The sequence below is a fragment of the Montipora capricornis genome, chromosome 5, assembly GCF_036669925.1.
Source record: "Montipora capricornis isolate CH-2021 chromosome 5, ASM3666992v2, whole genome shotgun sequence".
In the NCBI taxonomy this organism is placed as follows: domain Eukaryota; kingdom Metazoa; phylum Cnidaria; class Anthozoa; order Scleractinia; family Acroporidae; genus Montipora; species Montipora capricornis.
In genome coordinates this window covers 7992127-8016281 of record NC_090887.1, presented here as the reverse complement: position 1 = coordinate 8016281, position 24155 = coordinate 7992127, and the positions used below count along the sequence as shown (strand labels likewise).

Here is a 24155-nt window from a genome sequence, read left to right as displayed (position 1 = left end):
CATATCTCAGGGAACAAGAGAACTTAAACCATTTTGGAATCAAAATGCTGATCGAAAACAAGTTTGTAAGTAATTTCGGGAACAAGGGAACACAAGCAAATTCTTAAAAGGAACAAGGGAACAGGAACCGCTTTTATTTTCCTTTGCTTTTAAGATTACCAAATGGTCAAAGTGACACCACTTCTTGTTTTCTTCTTGTTTGTGCTCGTACGTGCAAGACTTCGCACTAACCGTTCGGTAACGCTCGTTGAATCTCGTTTGGTATCGTCCGAAACACTTAAGCCCTTGCGTGACGCAAATATCCGCCGGATTCCGACAACGTAGAAAGAAAACCGCTCCTTTTTATAGCTTTGTTTTGATTTTTCAACACTTATGGAACTAGTTCCATTATATTATACCTGGATGTAAATTTGCACGGTCTAAAACGGCGCATGGGAGAATTTCCGGGTCCAATCAAACTTTCTAGAGTTCTCTTCCAAAAAGAAAAAGCTTGGCTTCAAAACTAAGGCTTCAAGTTAAGAGAAACAGAACGTTGCGGGTACTTAAGACCTGTCCACGCTAATGCGCTTTCGAAAACCTCAGGGTCCCTGAAAACGGATCACAAGATCTGCATCCACACAAGCGACTGAAAACAACGATCTAAAGATGCGTTTTTGTTACCAGCAAAATTATGAAAAACCTTAAATAACAATGACCACAACCAGGTTTTCCGAGCCTGCGAGACTGAGCACTCCCAGCAAACCATTGTTTTAACGAAAACCGCTGGTCATCAACCTGGTTCTGGTCATTGCTTAAGGTCTTCCCGAAACTATCGATAAGTTTTGGCGCCAAAAGTGAGGCAATCACATGATTATTATGTCACGCGTATTCGGAAACCTCCGTTTTCAAAAGTCTCCACTTTCAAAAGCGTATTCGAAAATCTCCGTTTTCGAGGACTTCGGTGACCTTCATCAGTTCGAAGTTATCGAAACGTTTTACTTTTTAAAAACTTTTTAATCAGTGTCAACGCTGCAATTTCGTTTTATATCATGCCTGATTACAACCATGCCACACATTACTTTTTAGCTACGTTTTGGGAATTTGACGATATATCTTGAAAAAAAAAACCCGTTGACAAATTTCTTTATTCTCGTTACCAGTCTGCTTAACAACGTGCTGAGCATATGAGGAGAAAATGTATATCAATCACGGTAACAAGCAAAATCTCTACCCAATGATGCTTCTTTTCATCACAGAAAAGCGTCTCATACCTCAATCGCTCGTTGGAATTCTTCATGTTCCCTCAAGAGTGCTTCAGCTTCGACAAGCGATGTTCCAAGTTCGGTGCTGGCGTAAAGCATGGCTTCGCCATTTCGAACCCATCCGACAACCTGTGAAAAATTCCGTTCGTCAAAGTTAGTAACGAGCATGCGCGAAAATTCCCGACAATCGATGTTTGAGCTCGGTTTCTAAGGGCCGATTTACACGGTACGATTTTTGGCGCATGCGACAAGCTTACGCGACAATCGTAAACGAGTTGTGGGCCAGTCGTAAGCTTGTCGCATGCGACAAAAATCGTACCGTGTAAATCGGGCCTAAGAAAACACTACTCTGTTTCGAACCCATACGACAGCCAACGAGAAACACCGAATAAAAAAGGAACATCGAGGGAAAAACACAAAAACCCATAAGCTCAATTTCGTATTTAAGACGAAGAAATTGCCGTTCCGAATTCCGCCGAGGACCAAATTGAGCCTTCACAAGACTTACGTGCAAGAGTAGACAAAGCTTATTATTACACCGACTTCAAATCTTCAATATACTTTAACCTTGGGTTATCTCAGGCGAGGTCTTTGAAAATACCGATCTTAAAAGAAGATTTTGGTAAACAACAAATAATCCAAGGCTCGTGAGAAACGAATAATAAACGGCCGTAAACGAGCCTTATATGTAAAAAATGCATTTTAGAGCCAGTATATATTAACACAATATCTGCCTGTTTTTGTCTAATTTTGATTACAAAAATTCTTTGAAAGACTTTCAAGCTGGCAACATTATACCTCATTGGTCAAGTCAGTCACGCAAGGGTTGTTTCGTCACATGAAACTTGCGTGACTGTACTCTCTAAGCTGTAAATGACACAAATGACGATGAGAACTTAAAAGCTGAACGTTTTACTCACCTGTTTCGCATCACTTTCCAGTTGACGCAATAACAAATTCTGTTCGAGCTTAATTTTCCTCTCCTCGGCTAAATCCCGAAGATCTCGTCTCTTACGATGTAAAACTTCTAGTAAATTATGAATGTGTGTTTGAGCGTCAATATTCTCTAATGACAGAGGATCCTTGACGCGGAGTTCAATCTCGGATTGTTTCAAATAATCTATAAGCTCCTCGCCGCGACAGAACGTCCTCATCGCAGCATTTTCGATGTCTTTCATTTGCTCTTCATGGTGAGCGAGCGACTGTTTGGCTCGAGGAAGATCCAGGGCTAATCCGCTTTTTTCTAAATGCTCCTCGCAGATTTCCAGACGATCTTTAAGCTGCGACGAGAAAGGACAAGTGTTAGGATACAGAAGAGTAAAGTTCTCGTGTAACACGAGGGCAAATTTGGTGACTCGGGGATATCCGAGATGCTCTCCGACTGAGCTATAGAAGATGATCGGAAAAATCCGAGTGCTCCTTGGGCAAGAGTCGAACCTACGACCTTCCGATTACAAGTTCGGATGAACTCCCAGTGAGCTATAGGAGACTCGTGGGAGCAAAATATCATCTCTTCGCTTCATCTACCGGCGTTAACTTGTAAAACGAGGGCAAACGACAAATGCAGATGCTGACTGGTCGAAACAGATCACCACGTTTATTAATTTGAAAGTTTTATAAGACCATTGCGCAAAAGTCATTCAACTGTTAACTTGAAAACCTTCCCAGTTAACAGTTGAATGACTTTTGCGCAATGGTCTTATAAAACTTTGCAATTGATAAACGTTGTGATCTGTTTCGAACAATCAGTTGAATCAACTTCATAGAAAATTAAAGCGCTCGCTGTCTTATTAAGAAGTGATCACATGATCTTTCCGGTCTAATTTGGTATAAATAAGCACTTGTAAGCTGCAACTGACCACGCCCAATTTTGTTAGTCTGAAAAATGTACTCGTGCTTACTAATGCCAAATTGTACTCGAAATAACAGTGATGTGATTACCTATACAATCTCACACAGTCGTATGAGCTTATCCCGGCTTATCGCGCCTCACTATTGAACGCAAACAGAAGCTGGCTGTGTGCCGTCAATAGGGGAATCTTTTCTGCCGTCATTGTATGAATTTTGTTTCATTAACATACAAGGCATCGTGCTATTTCCCATTTTGCCTTAAAGGTAAAACAACTTGTTAAACTTCGTTAAATCTCCAATTTTAAGCCTTTAGCTGTGATAACGAGTCAGTTATTTAGAGCGGTTTTCAATTGAGTGTCGAAAGTAATTAGCGAATTACTTTGCTTTTTCATTACTTCACTCATTGATTGGTTCAAAGTTCTCTCGCCACTTTTTCAACCAATCACAAGTGAAACCAAAACCAATCATGGCTCGCGCGTGCACATTTCCCGCGCTTTGTGTTGGCTACGTGTGATTACTTCGAGTTTTTATTGATTTACTGGATTTTCTCCGTCGTTTTTGATTGGCCAAAGTAATTACTTTGGTTTTGGTTTTACGACACTCGATTGAAACTCGCTCTAACCACTGACAAATTATTGGATGGCAAAAGAGCTAAAGACCCCATACAGCTCATTACGCAATGCACTTTCAACAGTCAATACTTGTGGCTGACTGATACGATTTCCCTATAAATGCGACGCCAAACCTCTCTCATCTCATCCCCATTTTTCCGACAGCCGATTAGCTTAGTACGAAGAACATCCGGCTACCCGTGTGCGGAGGTCATGAGCTCAAAAACCTGAGCAAGACCAACACGCAGGGTTTCAAAAATTCTAACCAAGGACAAAAGTGCTGCTTTTGTTTACGTATGATAGATTAAGCTGTATTTCGAAAGATCAAGTACTTGTTCAAAAAGTTAATAAGACGTTATAAACCAATCTCGTATAAACAGAATAGAAGATCTAAACCACTACGCTGAAGTATAGAATTCTGTATATTGTCGCCTCATGCATTTAAGGATAATTATTTTATAAAATGTGCCATATAGGTGCTCAGTCATCGCCATTATGATTTCAAAAGCCGAAGATAAGTATTTGGTTGCAATATTGCTTTCTTCCTAGAGCGACCAAAATTCCCATCAATACCGTCATACCAACTAAAGCTAGACGGCGCACTCGTGTCAAATTGCACGAAAAACTCAACCTATGACTTTCACTATAATTTAAATTTACCTGTAATGTCAACGCAAAAAAGAAGGGCGCCACAGATTTCTCTTGTTTTCAAACAATGTTCCTTAACGCCTCAAACGATTTAAAATCACAAGGTCAACAACGCAGCTTTGCATATTCTAGGCTGCATAAATATCGACCCTTGCTATATCAAACGTCAAAATTCTTTGGTCTAGCCACGGATTGTTTCAGTTCAAAAGTTGAGCACGTCTGATTCTTTTATCGCCTTTGTTCAGTGCAAATATTCGACCTTGTAACAACTGAAATTAAAACTGCACGAAAAATCAATACTAGTACAAAATATTGCTTTATTTTCCTGAGAATACTGAAAAGTCATGCCTGAATTTAACAGAATATTGGTTTAGGTTGAGAAACTGAGTGCATACAAAATCGAAAAATTCATTAATGTGTTTAGGGCCAGTTCACACTTATCGACAGACGGCTTGGATCTGTTTCCGGCATCTCGTCGTATTTTTAACGAATCCTTTGAAAAAATGTCGATGTTCTCAAATGAAATCGGGTGCTAGCCCGGATATCTCGACTTCTGCAATCGAAATCTAGATAGCAGCGCCATAAATGTTTTCATAAAATAATCAAAGCCGGTGACTGATGTTAAAGACCGTTAAACAGTTGACTTGCTGTCCAATCGACAAAGAACTACGCATGCTCGGTGCGGGCGGTTTTGTTTTCGTGGAGATTAAATCTCGCCAACACGTTTACCGTCATTTTCTCACCAATGTCCATCGTATTTTACTTCAAACTTTCACTCCATACTACGTGAGCCATAGCTCTTCTACATCGGAATTTAACTTATACAAGAGATCTACTTTATTAAAAAGTATTTGCATTTGAAAAGATTTCCCCGCATTAGCCTCCATTGCAAGCCAGTTCCAGTCCAATACTGAGAATACGAATATGGTCCATAAACACCAAGGAGTTCTTTGTTAGGTGGTCATAAGAATTTGGCTTTATATCAAGATCACGCCTCTTGAGCTGATAATAATCTTCATTCTCAATAACTGTCTGACTGAAATTTCATTAAAATTGTGAGGAGAATTTACATATCACAAGTGAACAGAACGATATTGTCATGGAAACACGTGATAAACGTTCACCGGGTCCAATTTGAAGGGCGCGTGTAACTGATAACCGCTGTAATCACAAATTGGCTTCAAAAATTCAACTTGGGTTTATTCCTAATTATTAGCCTTTCGGTTTCTATAATTACCAGCAAAATATTACGCATCAAAAACGGATAAATCAATGAGTGCCGTGCACAAAACGAGACGTGCATTCTTCAGTTTCCAAAGGAACAAGATTACCTAGTACAACGGGCCCAAATCTTAATTCCAGTGTTGGTTTGCTTCCTGAATGATTAGAAAATGATGGAAATCTTTGCTGAGGCCGAAAACGTCGACTGCAAACTTGTAGCCATCTTCGGAACAAGGATGTCAAAAACTGGTTGCTTACGAAAGGTGATCGAAAGGTGAGGTCTCTCCTAAAATACAATATGTAAATCATGTGTCATAAGAATCACTACAATAAATTATAATCCTGAAAAGGAGAAAAGCAGGCGTCCACTGAGGGGCCAAGTTGGAACTTCTTTTTCTCCCTAACCTTCCTCTGCTTCAAATATCAAGATGGCGTCCGAATTGAAATAAGCGCAAGTTCGTTAAATATACGCGTATCTTTTTGCAGCCTTCAAATTGAGATAAATAACGAACACTTACAATTTTATACACAAAGACGACCAATCGACGCCACTAAGTATGAAAACGAGATTAATTTCAAGTGGGTGAATTATCGTGTCAATTGGTGTCAGATCGTGGGCAGGAAATCACTATAAAAATTCAAAACGTGTGTCGAGAGTTTCAGAAAAATGCATTTTTACAAGAACAAAACGAGCTCCCATTTAACAGCACTCAGTTTTAATAGCCACACTTGTCATGTTCTTAAGGAACCGTGTTACGGTATCGCAGTTCATTTTGTGTAATTTATAGCGGATATTACATGACCGCGCAGGGATACGAATGCTGACAGTATCTCTCACGAGTGAGCGCAGCGAACAACAGACCATTTTCGAATTCTCACGACTGTACTGGATCTAGCATGGAATGGAGGCTAATGGGGGCAAATTAATTTGTGTGTGAAAAGATTTGCCCGCATTTAAAAAAATTATAATCACAAATATATAAAAATGCTAATGTAGTCACAGCACAAAAGTATCTTACAAAGAAGGGGAAGATCGCTTTTATTAGCTAATCGTGTTAGTTACCATGACGACACCTATATCCTCACACGTAAAAGGCATAAATTTTACATTCACTGCGTGCGGTGGTATGATTTAAAAAAGGAAAATCCTGGTATTTCTTCAATGTCTTTATAATAATACCAATAGACCATATCCGTATTCTCAGTATTGGACTGGAACTAGCTTGCAATGAAGGCTGATCCGGGGAATCTTTTCAAACGCAAATACTATTTTTAATATATTCCCTCGCATTAGCCTCCATTCCAAGCTAGTTCCAGTCCAATACTGAGAATACGAATACGGTCTATTGCTCGCCCCTACTTGTTATGCAACTTAACGTTAACCCGGAAATTACTTTTAAACAACGCAACTCAAAGCTTCGTGACCAAAAAAAAATGTCTGTCGGGCATAAATAATTTAAGTCAAAAACAACAGAGATCTACTTTGAAAAACTGTTAAGCACAACAGTTTTCAAAAACTGCAATCCAGCTTAATCTTCTTCAATTTTTCCCATCCCTGCATCCTTTTGTATTTGTTGTTTTATTCAAACCTCGCTTCGATGTTTCAAGTAGTTATTTCAAAGTCTCGATTGATTTGGTAGCCACTTCACAGTCGCTAGATTTGGCTAAATTTGCGTGTTAAGAACAAACAATGTTAGTGGCACAGAAAAGATATTTTAAAGCTTTCACTTGACTGGCCGCATTAAACATTTTTTTCAGACACGTAAGGTTAAAAACACCTTGTACACCATAATAATCAACGCCAGAGGAACGTACTGGTCAGTAGCTTTCATTTGAATGGCCACACTTAAACTTTCATCCACAGAAGAAAAGACAGCACCACATGAAAGGACTGCTCAGTAGCTTTCATATGTAATGTCACACTTTGTCCTCAGACTTAAAAAATACACCTAAATGTGAAAAGGTTTTTCTTTCAAAAGGTCAACATGAAAGTATACATTTGCAGCTTTCAAGGATAATTAAAACCGGTGGCAAAAAGGTGACGAATGACGAAACGAAGTCGGCGCTTTTCGCCTGACGTTACTGTCAAAATCCGGTTACGTAATAAGTGACGCTAAGCGATGTGCACTACACAATTTATACTGTACAAGGTGGTCTGAGCAGTCCTTTCATGTGGTGCTGTCTTTTCTGGTTCTGGTTGTAAGTTAGAGATGGTTCTAACTTTTGAGTCTGTGGATGAAAGTTAAAGTGTGGCCATTCAAATGAAAGCTACCGAGCAGTGCTTTCCTCTGGCGCTGTTTATTATAGTGTACAAGGTGTTTTAAACCTTAGATGCCTGAGAAAAAATGTTTAATGCGGCCAGTCAAGTGGAAGCTTTAAAATACCTTTTCTGTGCTACTAAATTTCGAGTCTGAAGGTGACATCCTTGAAGTGTTACCATTCAAATGAAAATTACTGAGAAGTACTTTCCCATGGTGTTATTTTTATGCTGTACAAGGTGGCTCTGGCTTTTGAGTCTGTGGTTGAAATCCTAAAGTGTTACCATTCAAATGAAAGTTTTTGAGCAAAAATTTCCTGTGGAGCTGCTTATTATCATGCACAGGGTGGCTCAACCGTTTGAGTCTCTGATGAACCTCTCGATTGAACACTACGTGAGCGATTTAACCCTTCGACTTAACAGGAGTGATGAGCATGTAAATTCTCTTCACAATTTCAATGAAATGTCAGTCAGACAGGTATTGAGAATGAAGATTATTATCAGCTCATGGCTACCCAACAAAGAAATCTAAGGTACTAGTTACGAGAATGAACGTTTCGATCTTGAGAGTGAAAGTTGTGCAAGTTTCTTATTTTAATTTTTGGTTTTTTTTTACGAGAATGCAATCACGTGGTATAGATCTATGTAGACGGCTTTTATTCTAGACAAACGAAGGCTAAATTATTGTTATTGTTGTTCCTTTTTTCTTTGTTTTCTTTGTGAAAATAAATGAGTTCCGGTGAGTATTCAAATTAGAGCATGTGAACTCTCCTTTTCCACGATACTAAATATATGATACTTCCTCAAAACTAACCAGATCCGAGATGACTTGATGGCTGAGTAGAAGGAAAAGATCGGATGGCAGTTCGAGCCCCGTTTACACAGCTTGAGCTGGTCTTAATGTCCAAAATCGCAGAATTTTCAAAGGGAATTTCAATAAGCTTATCAGTGATCGGTTTTTGGCCAGTTTCTTACATTTCTTATCGCAGATTAAATTACTACGTTTGGCAATTTCCTTGTTCAGTCACGTTGCTTAGTTATCCAGCAGGAAAGACTGATATCACACAAATTGCATTAACACATGTATTCCATAATCGTTTTTTTAAATTATTAGCTAAAAGAAAACAGTCAAAAATACTTATGGTGCCATACCTTCATTACTGAACAAATACTAGAAAAGGGTCCAAAACGATTCTCCCCAAAACAAAAAAAACTGCTTTCAAATGCCTCGATGATGACAAAACAGTAATCGAACGGCACCTCACTAATCCTTGGTTAATGCTGGTTTGAATTAATTTGTTTTACCCTTTAAAGGACCCCCAGGAGAATCACTACTTGCGATGGAGGCCTCCTCAGTCTTGATTTATTATTACTGAAAAAGATTCACAAAATCAGATTGCTCTGTCGCTCATGACTGTGGAATTTGGATACCAAAAAATGCAGCATCGGAGATGATGGTATGCACGACAGAGAAGTCGACGAGATCTCCGATATCCTCATTCTTACAATGAGCAAGTTAGATATGGCTCAAGCAGGAACGAGGAAAAATAACACAACAAAACCGCAACTTTTAATCTCTATGAAGCCTCTTAACAGACGCAAGGTAATTCGAAATTTCGATTCGAGTCAAGCAAACATTGCATTCCACATATTCGATTCAAGTGCAATTATCACTTTCAACATTGATTTCTCCTTTCTTATTAGCATTTTTACCATTAGTGACTCGGGCTTGAACTACTGACCCATGTACTTAACCAAACCACGAACGAAGAAAAAAAAAACAATGTTTTCTTCAAAACACAGAAGGTTAAACAGCTGCGAAGAATGGCACTTGGCCCTAACTTTTCAATAAGTGATCCCGGTTAAGATTTCATTAGTTACAAGAACATAATCCAGCGAGGTCACTGCGTCAAAAATTGTTCGAGATCGCCTCTTATAACAGAAATGGTTTTGAACAAAGAAGAACTTCAAAGAACAAAGAGAATGCAAGATGAAACAAACCGCTTTCAAGCGTTACAAGGATTTTCAATGAGGATTTCAATATTTTGTGTTTGCTCCAAGTTGTCAAACACGCCTGCGACATGTCGCTTCCAAGACCGGTGCTTTTAATATAACTCAAACACAAAACCTGATCAATTCTGGCCACAACTTAAGAAGGAAGTACTGACAATGTTTAAAAGGTAGCGCTCTGCTTGAAATTTAACCACAAGTCGTGGCTTTCCTTGCGAAGATCCGGACACAGTCAAAAATAACTTCAGCAAAAAAGGAATCGATCAATACACCTTGAATCATCAATCGAATTTTCGTGAAATGAGTAGTTTCAATCTCACAATCTATATCACATGCATATTACTCGCATAACATAACGTGCCGACTAAATTACAATTGTTTATTTACTTAGCAGCTTTGAGAGAGAGAGATAACGTAATGCATAATGCATACGATGTTTTGACATGTTTGGGTAGGAAATTTCTGTGGCCCCAATTTTGATGAAAAAGTCTGAAATTCTTTAAGTCGAGAAGCAGAATGTTTGCCAAATAACGGCCGCAGTGACAGGTTACTCTAAACCGGCAATTTGAGTGGCAAAAATTGGCGCAAAACGAAGTTATGGTGCGAGAAAAATAATTTCGAAAAGAAAACACTGGCATTGAAACAAAGGAACACAACAGTGACATCCGAATAAGCGAACCTCTGCGCATCTTTCATTCCAAAACAGACAACATTCCACTAAGAAATTATCGCTTTCGTTTGGCAAAAACCTTTTGAAGGATGTCGAGTCGTTATGTGGTTTCGACTGAAGGACATATTAGGAATACACGCAAATCCGGTTTCGGTATGCGATCAGTGATTTTCGAACAACAAACCACGATGCTACATCGCAAGGGCATAACACAGAATGTGTGCTATAGGTAAAAGAAGCTCTTTCTAACAAGCAAAAAAGCGTGTTTTGTTGTTCGCAAGCAGGCAGGTAATTTCCCAAGGAATTTCTGCGCCCATATGTGCGCGCGATTGCTGAGTGTATCCGATTTCTCTTTTCGGATTAACACAAGCAATTAATCTCCTTTTGTACATACCAACTTTGCTGATCTCTCGAATTCCCTCAGTTGCAGCCAGAGCTCGAGCTGTTGCCTTCTCCTCGTCCAAGAATGTTCGATGGCTCGCCGGACGCGATCGAGTTCTTTGATGACCTTCTCAACATGTTGAAGCGAACTTGAATCAACGCCTTCCGAGCTCGCAAGCTTGAGTTCTTCAATAATAGTCTCGCCTTCATCAATTGCCGTATGTATTGAGTCAAGCGTGGCTTCTCCCTGGTGCTTTAAGTTTGTGAGAACAGTGGCAATGTTGTCCGGGTTGTCCGAGACCTCTTCGAGTTCAAGTTGCGCTTTTAATTGTTCCACGAGCTCTGAGAGCTGGAAAAATAAAGATGACAAAGTTATTACGAAAACTACTGTCGAATCATCTTTTGTATCAAGCTCCATTGCGTTCATGTTTTCCACGCTTCCAGGAGGTGAACCGTGAGATCGCGCGCTAGAAGCCAGGCCTCCACTCTCCCTCGCGCAAGACAATGCGTCTCAATGCGCGACAAAAAAAAATCTGATCTCGGAGCCGTGTCAATTAAATTCGAGAGCTCTGTAGTCCCATGACTGACAGACCAACATGGCACACGGTAAAATTGTAGGTAAACAAATTAAAAAAAACACAACGATTTCGGAGATATCTTCCAGCTCTTTAGCCAAGTCACGTACAAAATGATGATCCAAAAGCGAGCCAGATACTCCTTGGGGAAGTTATTGCATGAGATCTTCGGGAATTAGAAACTGGCTCTGTTGAGACTGCAACTTCGATAAGATCATCCAGCCCCTAGCATATGTTATTATAAAAACACAACGAAAATTTCAAACTTGCCTGCTGTAAGCACGATCGGCAGAATTTAAGAGGGCGTAACACGACAGCCGGGAACATGTTTGCGAAGTGACCAAATCAGAACATCCACGCAGACGGACACACAGAGCGTGTAAAACGTTCCGATGAAAGAATCAAGCCATGACAAGAGAGCAACGATTCCGAAATGAAATTCGAGCGCGCGCACTCGACGCATGCATACCACTGCTGACGAGAGAACTGACCTCCAGTTGGAGTGATTGATGATTAACTTCGGCAACCAATGTGCATAAACAAGCTCACAAACCTTTTGTGTCCGCGAATAGAAGTTGACAGCGAGTTTCAGCAGCGCTTTGCGCCTGTTTACACGGTCAATAAATTCCTGGACTCGCTTTTCGAAGAAGTCGACACGTTTTTGGATGTCGTCTGGCTTACACTCTCCAGCACTGGCAAGGTGGCGGGCGGCTTCCAGAAGCTTTGCAGCGTTCGTGTAAGTATTCTGAAAGGCAAGACCGTCAGATTTGCGTTGGATAATGTCTTCACAAGTTTGTATTGCTAAAATAGGAAGACGTGTCAGACGCATACAAGGTTTAAATCGGATCAATGTCGCTCCACAAATCCACAGCTCACGGAAATGTCGTTTTTCCACTCCCTTAATAGTCCAGCAATTTTGCCAAAGATTTTATTTCAGGCCAAACAAACTTTATTTCAAGAGGAATCTCCGGAAACAACAAAATGTGTAACCAATATTTTGACGCAACAAAATATGGGCTTTATTTTCAATGTCAACCTTGAAAGGTTATAAAATGCCGGATTTACTGTTCGTGAGAAATCGCACATGGGCAATACATTAATGAAATAATTGTCAATTAATTAACAACAAGTTAGCGATAAGAGGCAACCCATTTGCTTGTGGTAGGGGCTTGCTTCGTGATCAAAGACTTTTTCATATAAATATGTGTTTCGAAGGCAAAAATAGGTAGCAACAGGTCGAATGATAATCTCTGACAACAAGATGTAAACAAACAGCTTCGAGTATGCCCTTGTTTGCATAGCGTGACTTCAACAGTATGAAGTTTTAGCTAATACGTCATAATACCTATTTCCTGCTGTGACAGAACATTACGAATTTCACAAAATCACTATCACTCAACAAATATACTGGACCCAACCGTCAAAGCCTAAATTCTTAAGAAACGTGACTCTTGAGGCAAATTATCCAAACTGCAGATTTTGAAATGAAAAATCGAAACATATGTATGTTGGCACTCTTACAGTATTTTGGCGAGGAATTTTAAACATATTAATTCCTCTTGATTTTCCGCATTAAGCCATGGCGAGACCCATCGGGAATTTATGCAACATTGTGTTATTCTAAATATAAGTTTTAGTCCAAGGATTATATTTTCGTTGGGACGTCTTGTAAAAGAATTGAATTTTCCTCAGGCCACATAAATTTTCCTACACCGCAACAATCCGATTCAAGGATTTGGGTAAATCGTTGATCGTCGTTGCAAATCAATATTGGTAGACGTTTCTAGAATACTTTGTGGTTGCAAAGGGTTTAAATAAGTACCGCTATCGACTTTCTCTACGAGTGAGCACGTTAAATGTTGAAAACAAGATCAGCTTTCCCAGATAATATCCAATGGTCTTTTCAAGAAATGGTTTAAAACTTAAAAATCCAATAACCCCGATTACACTTGCACAAGGTTAAGCCATGAATCTAACACGCAAAAGAAGAATGAACACAGGAGTGATTAAATGGGTTGTGTCACGACATTCGGTTAAATCCAGCGATTGCCATCTGGCAACCAAAAATAACTACTTAAAACACTGAAGCAATGTTTGAATAAATTAGAAAATACAAAAGGAGTAAGCGATGGGTAAAACTGAAGAAGATTAAAATGGATTGCAACTGGAGTTTATGACAACTATTCAGGCTAACAGTTTTTGAAAGTTTATTTCTGTTGTTTGTAACTTATATTATGCATGCTTGGCACACAATTTTTTTGTCACGAAGCTTTGAATTGTGTCATTTAATTAAAAGTAATTTGTTGGTAATGGTGGAAAAGAAAAGACAGCGAACGAAAGATTCACTGTTGAGCCCATGTTGTCTTCAAATTCATAGGGGTCGTTGAAAATGCGGAAGCACGATCTCAGTACTACTAAGAGAGGATGAGCTATGGGCATACATTTCTTTCAGAAACGGCTACCAATTGATTTGCAACAACAATCAACGATTTATCCAAATCCTTGAATCGGATTGCTGCGGTGCAGGAAAATTTATGTGGCCAGAAGAAAATTCAATTCTTTTACAAGACGTCCCAACGAAAGATAAAATCCCTGGACTAAAATATATTTAGAATAATACAATGTTGCCCAAATTCTCGATGGTTCTCGCCATGGCTCAATGCAGGAAAATCAAGAGGAATTAATATGTTTGAAATTTTGTTTGACCAATTTTGATGAACCACACATGTCAACCCAGATCGCAGATCTTCCTAGTGCAAGTTAGGATCTTTGTTCATCACTCTCCATGTAAAACGGTCCGTTTAATCTAATTATTTTAAACCGTTGGATGGAACTACAAAGAAACGTACAAAAATGCACGCTGCACGTGTATCACGATTGTTTTTTGTTACATAAACCAATTATTTAAGGCCGCTTTCCTCGTCTTCGTGTCGTTGTTGTTTTGAAATCCAATTGTACCACTGTTTGATAACACGACTTACAGTAAAAAGGAAGGGAACTGAAGCAGCACTAGCGAGAAACACTGCTCCGAGAGGTTTTTGCCCGGGTATTCTGGTTTCCCCCTCTCCTCGAAAACCAATTTGAATTGATTTGTAGTCTCCCCAATTAGCAAAGCACTCGTGCTGGGCTAAATAACCTTGAGATTTTAATAAAGTGATTATTATTATTATTAATGCCAGATTACTGCCTTAAAGTAACTAAGAAGAAAGTGCGACCTTCAGACTAAACACGTTGCACGATGTGTAAAATCGAGAGAGGACAAAAAAACTAAAATACGAACAGGAAAAAATGAAGTTTTAAACCTAAGTGTGCTGTACAGATAAAGACAAAAATTAAAAATCAAATGAAACTTTGATTCTTGCATAGATGGTAAGTTAATTAGAGCGCTGAATAAATTTTAACAAGACATTGAATGTCTTAAAACCTCTGTTCTCGGTATTTACCTCTAAAATATTTACATACGATGGTATTTCAGAAAACTTTGAAAAGCTTGTAGGAAAGTGTAAAATTAGGCGCAAGTCCAACAAACATCACGTCGGTTATGACCTCAGCTAAAAGCAAGCAACCTGTTAGCTGTTTACAAGGGCGATCGTCATTTACAAAACGCGACCCCACAAAGGTTTCAAGCTTTACAATGTAAATACCACCACAAATTAAAGATCGTTTTAAGTTTAATATCTAAATATGTTGATAGTGGCAATAGTGATATTTTAACCTCACAGCTGTGGGATCGTATGCAAAACGTAGGTATGGTCATTTACGGCTATTTACGAAGTGTTGTCGGGTGAAGTTCGGAAACAACGAAGATTGGATCCGGTGCATGCGCATCGCCACGCCACGCCACGCCACACCGAACTGATCTAACCCGAACAAAGTTGAACCGAACCTTGCAGAGTTTATATTAAAACACACATACCCTTGAACCGCATCTGCTATGGAAGACAGCCTGAGCCGTTTCAAAATAGGACCCGAAAAACCAAAACTTCAAGTCATTAAGCCAATTACGCCAAAAAATGTCACAAGACCAGAAACAGTTTGTGCTCTGGAAGGCGAGAACTCCGTAACTGAATTGAATCAACACGTGGCAAAGAAACACATAAACAGTTTGCCAATGTTGTGAATACGCCAGATTAACAACTTTGAAACAAAAGAAACAAATGTCAAAATGGTTGGGGGTAAAGGAAACAAAACCTTGCTAATAATATAACTAAGCAATGAACACGACCGTGTCAATTTAATAGCCAGTTTTCACAACTGTCTTTCAGAATTTACAAAATCAGAAACTAAGTATCACGCAACAGTAGAAGACAAAAAGGCGAAACATTGGAAAATGATATGTTTTCCAACCAGTCAAACGCATTAAAATGAAATTCAAAACTTTTCAATTCAACTGAGAAAAATAAAAAGACACTTTTTAATTTGAAAAATATCTTCCTAATAATATTCAAGCTGAAATTGGCGACATTTTAAGAATATGTTACGGATAAAAGCAAGAACGAGGATCTTATAATTACATATTTTCGCTTGCTCATAGAAGCTATTAAAATATAACGAGTATTTTGTACCCTAAAAAGTTGAACGTGAATTCTGTCCTTTTTCGATCTAAAAAAAAAATACTCGACAAAATATCTAAAATTCTGATAAAAATACAAGAGATATCTAGAACAGAATACTGTGTAATACCGAAAGTCAAAAGGCCGGAAAAACAATATTTACGCATGGTATTAAAAAGATACAATATTAAAAAGGGAAAAGAAAATGTTAAAATACTTTAAAAATAACTTCCCCTCCATCCGGAAAAATGAAGTTTTCGATTAAGAACTGGCCAAGCCAATAGCTACTTTAAATCAAAAATAAAAAATGTATAATCTTGATATTCGCGTCACTTGTTACTGTATACAAAATCCACAAAACAAAATATTTTCCCGCTATAGCCAAGTTTCTTAAAAAAGCAACGATTTAGATATCAGACAAAAAAGTGTGCTTTGAGTAAAAACACACATTATAATACCCAGATAAATATTTGGCTTCAAAACTGGGCGGCTAAATAAAAAAAACGTATCAAAATTAAGATAATAAACTACATTTTTTTTGTTATTATTCATAATACTTATGAGCTTTTCATTGGGAGCAGATCCCCCGTGTAATTTTAGGAAGAAGGTGTATTAGCCTTTGACAAAACAACGTCCATCGAACAATTATTCCTTTAGTACTGGAAAAACGGACTTCATCGCCTACACAATACAGAATTAATATGTACGAATGATAATTGGAAGTTCTCAAAATTGGACCATTTTTTTAACATAGTCAATAGAGGGGACTGGTTTGGAAGCTCGGCAAACATCAAAGGAGCAAACAAAGATGCCAAGATTTAGGTTGGAAAGTCCACGACTGTGCACAATCTTTTGTTTTGCGCTCATACACTATGCATGAGTTATGCAATCAACACGTTTCTATTGGTTAGTCCCTCAGTACGGACTAAACAACTATTAGGGACTTTAAGCAAATCGCTACGGCTGGCGCTAATACGGCTGCCGGAAGTAAATTTCCCCCAAAATGAGACACTGCGCATGTAGGTCGGTTGCATCCAGCCGTAGTGTGAAATCTGACTACGTGAGTCGCGATGTTTTGCCGTAGTGGCTACTACGTCGGGTTTATTTCTCTTCTCTGGCCCTTTTCAACGGACATCTCGGCATTTTAAGAATTCTGTTGGATACTATATCCTTTAAAGTCAATTTAAGTCAAGCTTGTAAATCCGTATTATGACTTACGATAAGTTTTGGCAAAGGTGTTGGAATGGCGAAGTGAGTTCAGCACGCGGTTGTTTTTCTTCGGTTAAGTTTGCTTTGAGGATTTAGTGAAGATATTTTATATCTGCATACTATACGATGTTATTTTGCTTCTTTGAGTATAGATACATGTGTCTTTTTCACTCGATATTCTTTAAGATATTTGTCTCTGAAATTGTATATTTCATTTATCAAATTGTTATTGTACAAGGTGTATAGCATTTGCTTTTGCTCAGAAATAATCTGTTCGTCCTCGCATGGCGAACAACGGCCATCGTCCTTTCAGCGAAGCCATGTGAAGGTAAGAAACTAAATAAAAGAGATTCTAAACACCTTTAGCCCATGTTTCCTTGTATTTCGCTTTGCTAAACTTAAAATTTAGCAGACCACCGAGCCGTAGTCTCCCCAGACCTTTTCAGTCACGGCAGCCGTAGTGGCACCATCCGTAGTGATTTGCTTAAACTCCCTATTGTGTTTTGTGCACGGTCAAGGCCAAAAAAGAGAACAAAAACCTACAACAAAAAAATTTGTCGGGTTTCATAACCATTCCCCTCTATTAACTATGCTTTTAGCGAGTGCCATAAAAATACCATAATACTCTTTGTTTGCCCTCCAAAACAAAGAGTATTATGGCATTTTTGAAAGTGGCCAATTGGAGCACCTTAAAACCACTGATTCCGAATTATACAGGAAGATAGTGCGATTTTTTTTTTATAACATAAAAAGCGAAATTTTCTCAAACGATAACTATCTGCGCTCACTTTCGAAAAGTTCCCATCCAGGTTTTCGCACTCTCGCACACTTGTTAGTTTTTGGATTAGATTTTGTACTTCCCCGTTTTATTAAAAATAACAAAACTACATCCCATCGAAATGTCCTTTTTTTCAAATCTTGATGATAGAAATGGTCAGATTGCAACAGTGAGATTTTATTTGCATTAGAGATTTGAACACTTCTAGTTTTTACATAATAATATACATGAAAAAATTATCCAATCTGATTGGCTAATAGGAACGATCACTTTACGGGCGATCATTTATGAGTGACCATAACAAGAAACATTCCCATCAATCTAACCTAAATAATAAATAATAAATAATAATCCTGCCGACATATCTACTGTATTTCTTTTTTTCTTTGTTTTTCCTTTAACGAACAAGGACGTCATGAAGAAAGCCCGAGTTCACGCAGATATGCGTCTAGTTTATTTTTGTTTTGTTTGTTTGGGTTTTTTTTTTTTTTGCAGTTCAATTCTCTATTTTCGAATTCCCCATAATACACAACAGGGCTTGCGCAGTGGTGAGAGCACTCGCCTTCCACCAATGTGACCCGGGATCGATTATCGGATTCGACGCCTCTCTGCTCCGAAAGGTTTTTCCCCAGGTACTCCAGTTTTGCCATTTCTTAAAAAAACCAGTATTACAGTTCTTTTGTCCCTCACCTGTGCAATACTTTCAAATTCTTCATGTCTTTTCAGCAAAGCCTCCGCCTTCACTAAGGACTTGCCAACACCAGTGTGCTTCAACAGGAATGTTTCTCCATGTTCTTCAATCCACTTGATCACCTTTAATTACAGCAATAAAAAATGAGCACACTTTATAGGTAAGGCAACAATACAGCTAGTTTTAAAGCGTGATTGAGGATAATTTGGTGGACTAAACACATGCAAATTAAATGGCTTGACGGCTGCATTACCCTGCCTCCAAATAACTCCTTCCTTTAAAAGGAAAATTAGCATCAATTAGAACTAATCGACAAGGAAGTTCCTGGCAAGGGGACAAATCACACAGAGCGCGAATTTCTTTTCGATAAAGTACCGTGAACGGTTTTTGTCTTGAGACAAAAGGAAATTGATTGCGTTTCCTAGTAACCAAGCGTCTTTATATGTAGAAGGTCGAAAGCTAAAAAAGTATAGCGATATTTCTTGTTTACAAACATTGACGTCACGTTTCTTTTGATATTCAAATTTGTCAACCACGGAAAAAAGAAATCATTGTTTCAACAGCCAATCAGCTTCTGGTTGGCATATTAATAACAATGGGTGACGTCACGAGGAACATACACAGATCATGCTGAAACTGTCATACGGGAAATTTTAATATCTTTTGCTGTTTCTCAAAATAAAAACAGAAAAAAGAACGGAAGCCATTCCTTAACACACATCTTATCTATTAAATAATTCTTCAAATAAGCGGCAAATAGTTGGAGTGAATTGTAATTTGTTGCAGAAATGCACAAGAAGCTTCCAATCTCAGGTAGAGTTTTAGCTGGCGTAACTTGAAGTTTAAGTGTGTGAAGTGGAAGAAAGACAATGGTTCAATATCTTAAGAAGTCAATTTCGATTCTTTGTCATATGTGACAAAAGATCAAAGTTGATAGCTTAAGTGAAGTATTGTAATACAGCCTCAAGATTAAAAGATCTGTCATTATTTTTCGACATCTATAAACTTTAAAGCAGATTTTTAGCATTGTTTGAAAACCAAAATACGGTGGAATAGCCCTTTTATGCAATTTAAACTTTCCAAAAAATGTTTTTGGTACATAATCCCAATCTGCTTGCAACAAAATTAGGTATTCTATTCTGTTAGCAAATGCAATGTAGATTAATAATGACCGCAATAGACTTTACTTACTATGTGTCGATTCTGAACAAAAACTTACTCCTTGTTATTTACTTGGAAAACAGGACCTTGCTGGTACAAAAAGATCAAACTTTTGAAAAAGAATATTCTCGAGTCTTACACATGATTTGCGCTGCAACTACATTCACGCGAATAAGGTCTTCAAAAGATGTTTATAAAACATCCCTTTTAGAGAAATTTATAGGGACAAAGAAAAACCACATTTGCTCAAGTGTAAAAACGCCTACCTTTCTAACAGACATCTAGGTTGCTTTCCGAGGTTTGCTCAATACAATTACATGCATCATAGAAATTGCTAATACTTTCACCAACAAACTAAAAACTTCTCAATAAATATTTCAATCATGTGGGCATATGCATTTTTTAGCAACCAAGCCATTACAATCACTCGACTTATTTTCCTCAGCACAAACGCTAAAAACGCTGCATTTTTCAGTTTTGCACGTCGTCAGCTTAAATCTTCTTGTTCTGCTGACAAGGGTACTGGAAAGAGGCGTATTAAAATTTAACGTAATTTCGCTGGAACACCTGCTAGTAAATACAATAATTATAAAATCAAATGAATATTTACTATTTCTTCCCCAATAGCTAAGATGTCGCTCAAATCACGAACCTTCGAACTCGCCTAAAACCGCACTTGTTGAATTTCACAAAACAAATCTCTCAACAACTATACAGAGAGAACTTAATTTACGCAAAGATATCTCCAAAAAGTCATCCACCTTAAAACTAGACTAACAGCGGAATCAAATCGTTCGCTTTCTTCCGAAATTAAGACTTGCTGTCACACGTCAGTCTGCCCACAAAATGAATTACACAAATTTCCATTTGCGACCAAGCAGTGATACATTTGCATATATTTGCATAACGAAAGAAGATAGAAAAAGGTGGAGACAAGATGGAGTCGTGGTTGTATTCCATTCAACAGGTGATGAAAGAAGACAAAAATATACATTTCTTTTGAAGCCTAAAATTCTCAGAGAACCCTATAACATCAGAGTTTTGATCCCTTGATAGATAAACTTTTTATTCCCAGTTTTAATGTTAAAGTATTTTAAGCGTGGTGTGTACTTGGCTTCCGCTTAAAAATCAAACGGCTGGGAACTGAAAAGGATCGAGGAAGATCTTTTCGGATCTTTAGAACAACTGTGGAATGAATTTAACGTTTATTAAAAGACTCGAGAGTGAAAACCACTCATGAGCTGTAAAATATTGCCAGTAACAAAACAAAACAGCTTAATATCGCAGGGAGCTAAAATATGGATTTAGTCGAATCGGGGGTGTTGATCTTAAGCAAGATCCGTGTTTGGTTTGTTGTAAAAATCAATAACCCTCAAAAACACGAACTGAGATTTTAATCCGCGATGATTCGATAGAGAGACAATATATTCTGTGATAAGACTTTCTTTGACAAGAATTCAACCCCCGTGTCATGTGAAAGATGAAATCTTGTTTAAATAATTTTTCAAAATTGATGGTCGTACGATCCTATACAAGTCTATGTTTCTCAATCTACAACTTAATGTCAACACACACAGGGTGAACATTGAAGTTGCTGTGTACAGAAAACAGAGAATTGTTAATATTAATCCGGCATCCGCTTCACTCGCCAAATTCAAAACAAAAAGCTAATAAATAGGCATTGGGAACTCTGAAGCCTTCAACCATATTTGTTTCATTTTCGTGTGCTTTTCCCACTTCCTCAGACAAAACTTCGAGGCACGGGGAGTACAATTAATTGTTAAATAAGTCGCAGCAATTTTTTTCAACACATGAGATTTTCAGTTGTAACCAAACGGAGAATTACATTATGACATAAAATTATCTCCCTCAGTGAGATGAAGCTTTGAATTAGAAGGTTATTTCTGAAACTTAAAATTCGACTAAAAATTATTTACCATTCGTCCTATCCAGTATCGATAGAGAAATTCATTTGGTCGATCTCGTTGAAGCACCAGTTCCAGGAAAACCTCACACATTTAAGACATCGAAAGGAGAAAATCCGCAAAACACAGGTGAAATACATTGAGAGTCATTCTTGTCAAAGTTAATGCTAACCGGTAAAATGAAATAAAAGATTCATGCTGATTGGTTAGCTTTAGCTTGGTCAGTGTAACGCATGGACAATTAAATAAATTTGGCTGCAAGTTAAATTTCATTTTAATGCTAAGACTGCGAAGCAAAACGCAAAATTCTGAGGTTACTGTCAGCAGACGTCTTAAGAAACTCGTAACTTTCGTGTATGAAAATTGACAACGATTGCAGCATGGAAAAACGTTTTTACAATTCCACTTTAAAACCAAAACAAATGCAAGGCCCCGCTGAAAAGAAGCTGTTGAATTATTCAGAGAAACCCAGAGTGCAGCATACAAACAACTGTGCGAGGAAAATGAAGAAATGTCCAGGTACTGCTCGAGATTGAACGAATTCAAGATTGTTGACTTGAAAAGAGAATAATGAAGATTATTGGCCGTTTGAGAAAAATATGAAAATATCAAACAACATTTCGCAAACATTTCAAAACACAAACTCAGTTCAACGCCTCATAAAGGTCAGCCATGCTTCATTGAGAAGCCACAGTCAACAGGTGGATAAAAAATTGTGCACAAAAAGAAAAGAAACAATGTTTTCAGTCTCGATAAATTTATCAATAAACATACCACAACAAATTCTCTCGCAACTAGCCGAACACAAGAACTTCCGATTACTTGTTCGGGTTCTCTCGGATACTCTCGGATGCCCTCGGATTCTCTTTAGATCATTGTTGTATTGGAATTAGTTCTGTCAAGGGTGGAGTGAGTAAACGCTATCGAACACACCCCTAACACTCCCAAAATAAACGTCTTCTTTAGTTTAAACTGGAAGCATGGTCGCTAAAAGTTTTGCTGCTTCCCAACGTGTAGTCAAGAAACAAATACGAGAACAATTAAAAACGTGATTACACAGATTCTACCCAAGATGAATCTCTCAACTTTTAAAAGAGGATTGTCTGCACCTCTGTATATTATCATTAACATTCAAATACTACGGCGCAGTTATTTTAACACAAAAAGTATCCAACCTGTGCGACCGAATTAAACTTTAACCCTTGGACGGACATCTCTGCTCCTCGCATCTAATTAAGGTATATTCTTATCAGCTAAAACAATTCGGTCTCTTTTGGATTATGAAGCCGAAAATGGAGGTGTCCAAAAATCTTAAGGAAAAATTAGACTAAAAATTTGCCTTCCACGAAATTTCCAGAGATCTAATTTCAAGCTTACGCTAAGCTCCTCGTCAAAACAAAAACAACAAAATATATCAGAAAATCTATAACCTGGAAATTAAAAAATAACTTTAGTCATTTGTAAGAAAGGTATGAAAAAATATGAATTTCTTAATTCTATAATTTTAAATAATTATTCTACCAAACTTATGTATTGGCAAAAAATCATTCGATAGATGACGATTTCTCTTGTCAAATTAAAGCTGAGTCATATTTTGGCTACGAAGACAAGTCTCTTGCGGAAAATTGGACATTATATATCGATGGCACTTCAAGTTCAAATGTAATAACCTCTTTAAAGCAGGAAATGAAAAAAAGCAAAGTTTAAAACATCAAAGATTTCGCCCGGAGGCAAACGGCAGCTTGCTTCTCGGCTTGTCAAGAAGCACGAAAATTCATTTATTGTAACTTTTTTCTCAATTCCTTTCTGGCTGAGGAGACTTTCTGCGTTTGGCGAGCTTTTAAACTTTTGGGGTGAAAGCCTCATTCTTTCAAGAATACCTAAACTCGTCTTTTTTTCTTAATCGCAAGATATTTTATTTGCCCCAGCAAAACGAATAATACGATTTCTAATATACAAAATATTTTAACTCTCTAATCCCCCTTTTTGTAACCGCAGGCTTCAAATTGTCTCGTGTGCATTGCTTTTACGAAAAGTAGATCTTGGTTCCCTCAGTCCAACAGTCATATCTCCTTAAGCCATGTATAGTTTCAGAACTAGAGAAGTAATTTACAAAGCAGTAACAAAACATATGTCTTTCGTCCTTGCCTAAAATGTTAATAGTGCAGGACTTGTGGGCGTTGTTTATGTCAGTACTGTTTAATATTGTTAGTGTAGAATGTACTGTTATTACGAAAAATAACTTTTTGAAGATATCAGGCAGGACATCAGCTAAGTTCGAACAAGTTTCAGCCGAACTATCTGGAGGTCACAAGTAAAATTCTTCATCATTATCATAAGACGAATAAGCTAGCGTCGTTCATAAACAATTCA

General features: G+C 37.9%; 1 protein-coding gene and 1 long non-coding RNA gene across 22 annotated transcripts in view; one reads left to right on the top strand and one right to left on the bottom strand.

Annotated features, from left to right (window-relative positions):
* Positions 1 to 24155, bottom strand: part of LOC138049335 (kalirin-like) — a 170252-nt gene that overhangs the window by 70335 nt on the left and 75762 nt on the right. For 18 of the 21 annotated variants that reach the window (XM_068895570.1, XM_068895571.1, XM_068895569.1 and 15 more), the window contains 5 exons: positions 18696 to 18818; positions 12019 to 12210; positions 10904 to 11239; positions 2162 to 2521; positions 1251 to 1370 (listed from right to left, as the gene is read on the bottom strand). In XM_068895570.1, the coding sequence (XP_068751671.1) occupies positions 1251 to 1370; positions 2162 to 2521; positions 10904 to 11239; positions 12019 to 12210; positions 18696 to 18818 (1131 nt within the window). Of the gene's footprint in view, positions 1 to 1250; positions 1371 to 2161; positions 2522 to 10903; positions 11240 to 11735; positions 11921 to 12018; positions 12211 to 18695; positions 18819 to 21794; positions 21933 to 24155 lie in introns of those variants that run through there. The other 3 variants (XM_068895581.1, XM_068895582.1, XM_068895580.1) reach the window with 2 other exon arrangements.
* LOC138049341 (uncharacterized) overlaps positions 12076 to 24155 on the top strand; it is a 53366-nt gene continuing 41286 nt past the window's right edge. The window contains exons 1-3 of the long non-coding RNA XR_011132369.1: positions 12076 to 12201; positions 18501 to 18637; positions 18732 to 18856. This is a non-coding gene — a long non-coding RNA (uncharacterized lncRNA). The remainder of the gene's footprint in view (positions 12202 to 18500; positions 18638 to 18731; positions 18857 to 24155) is intronic.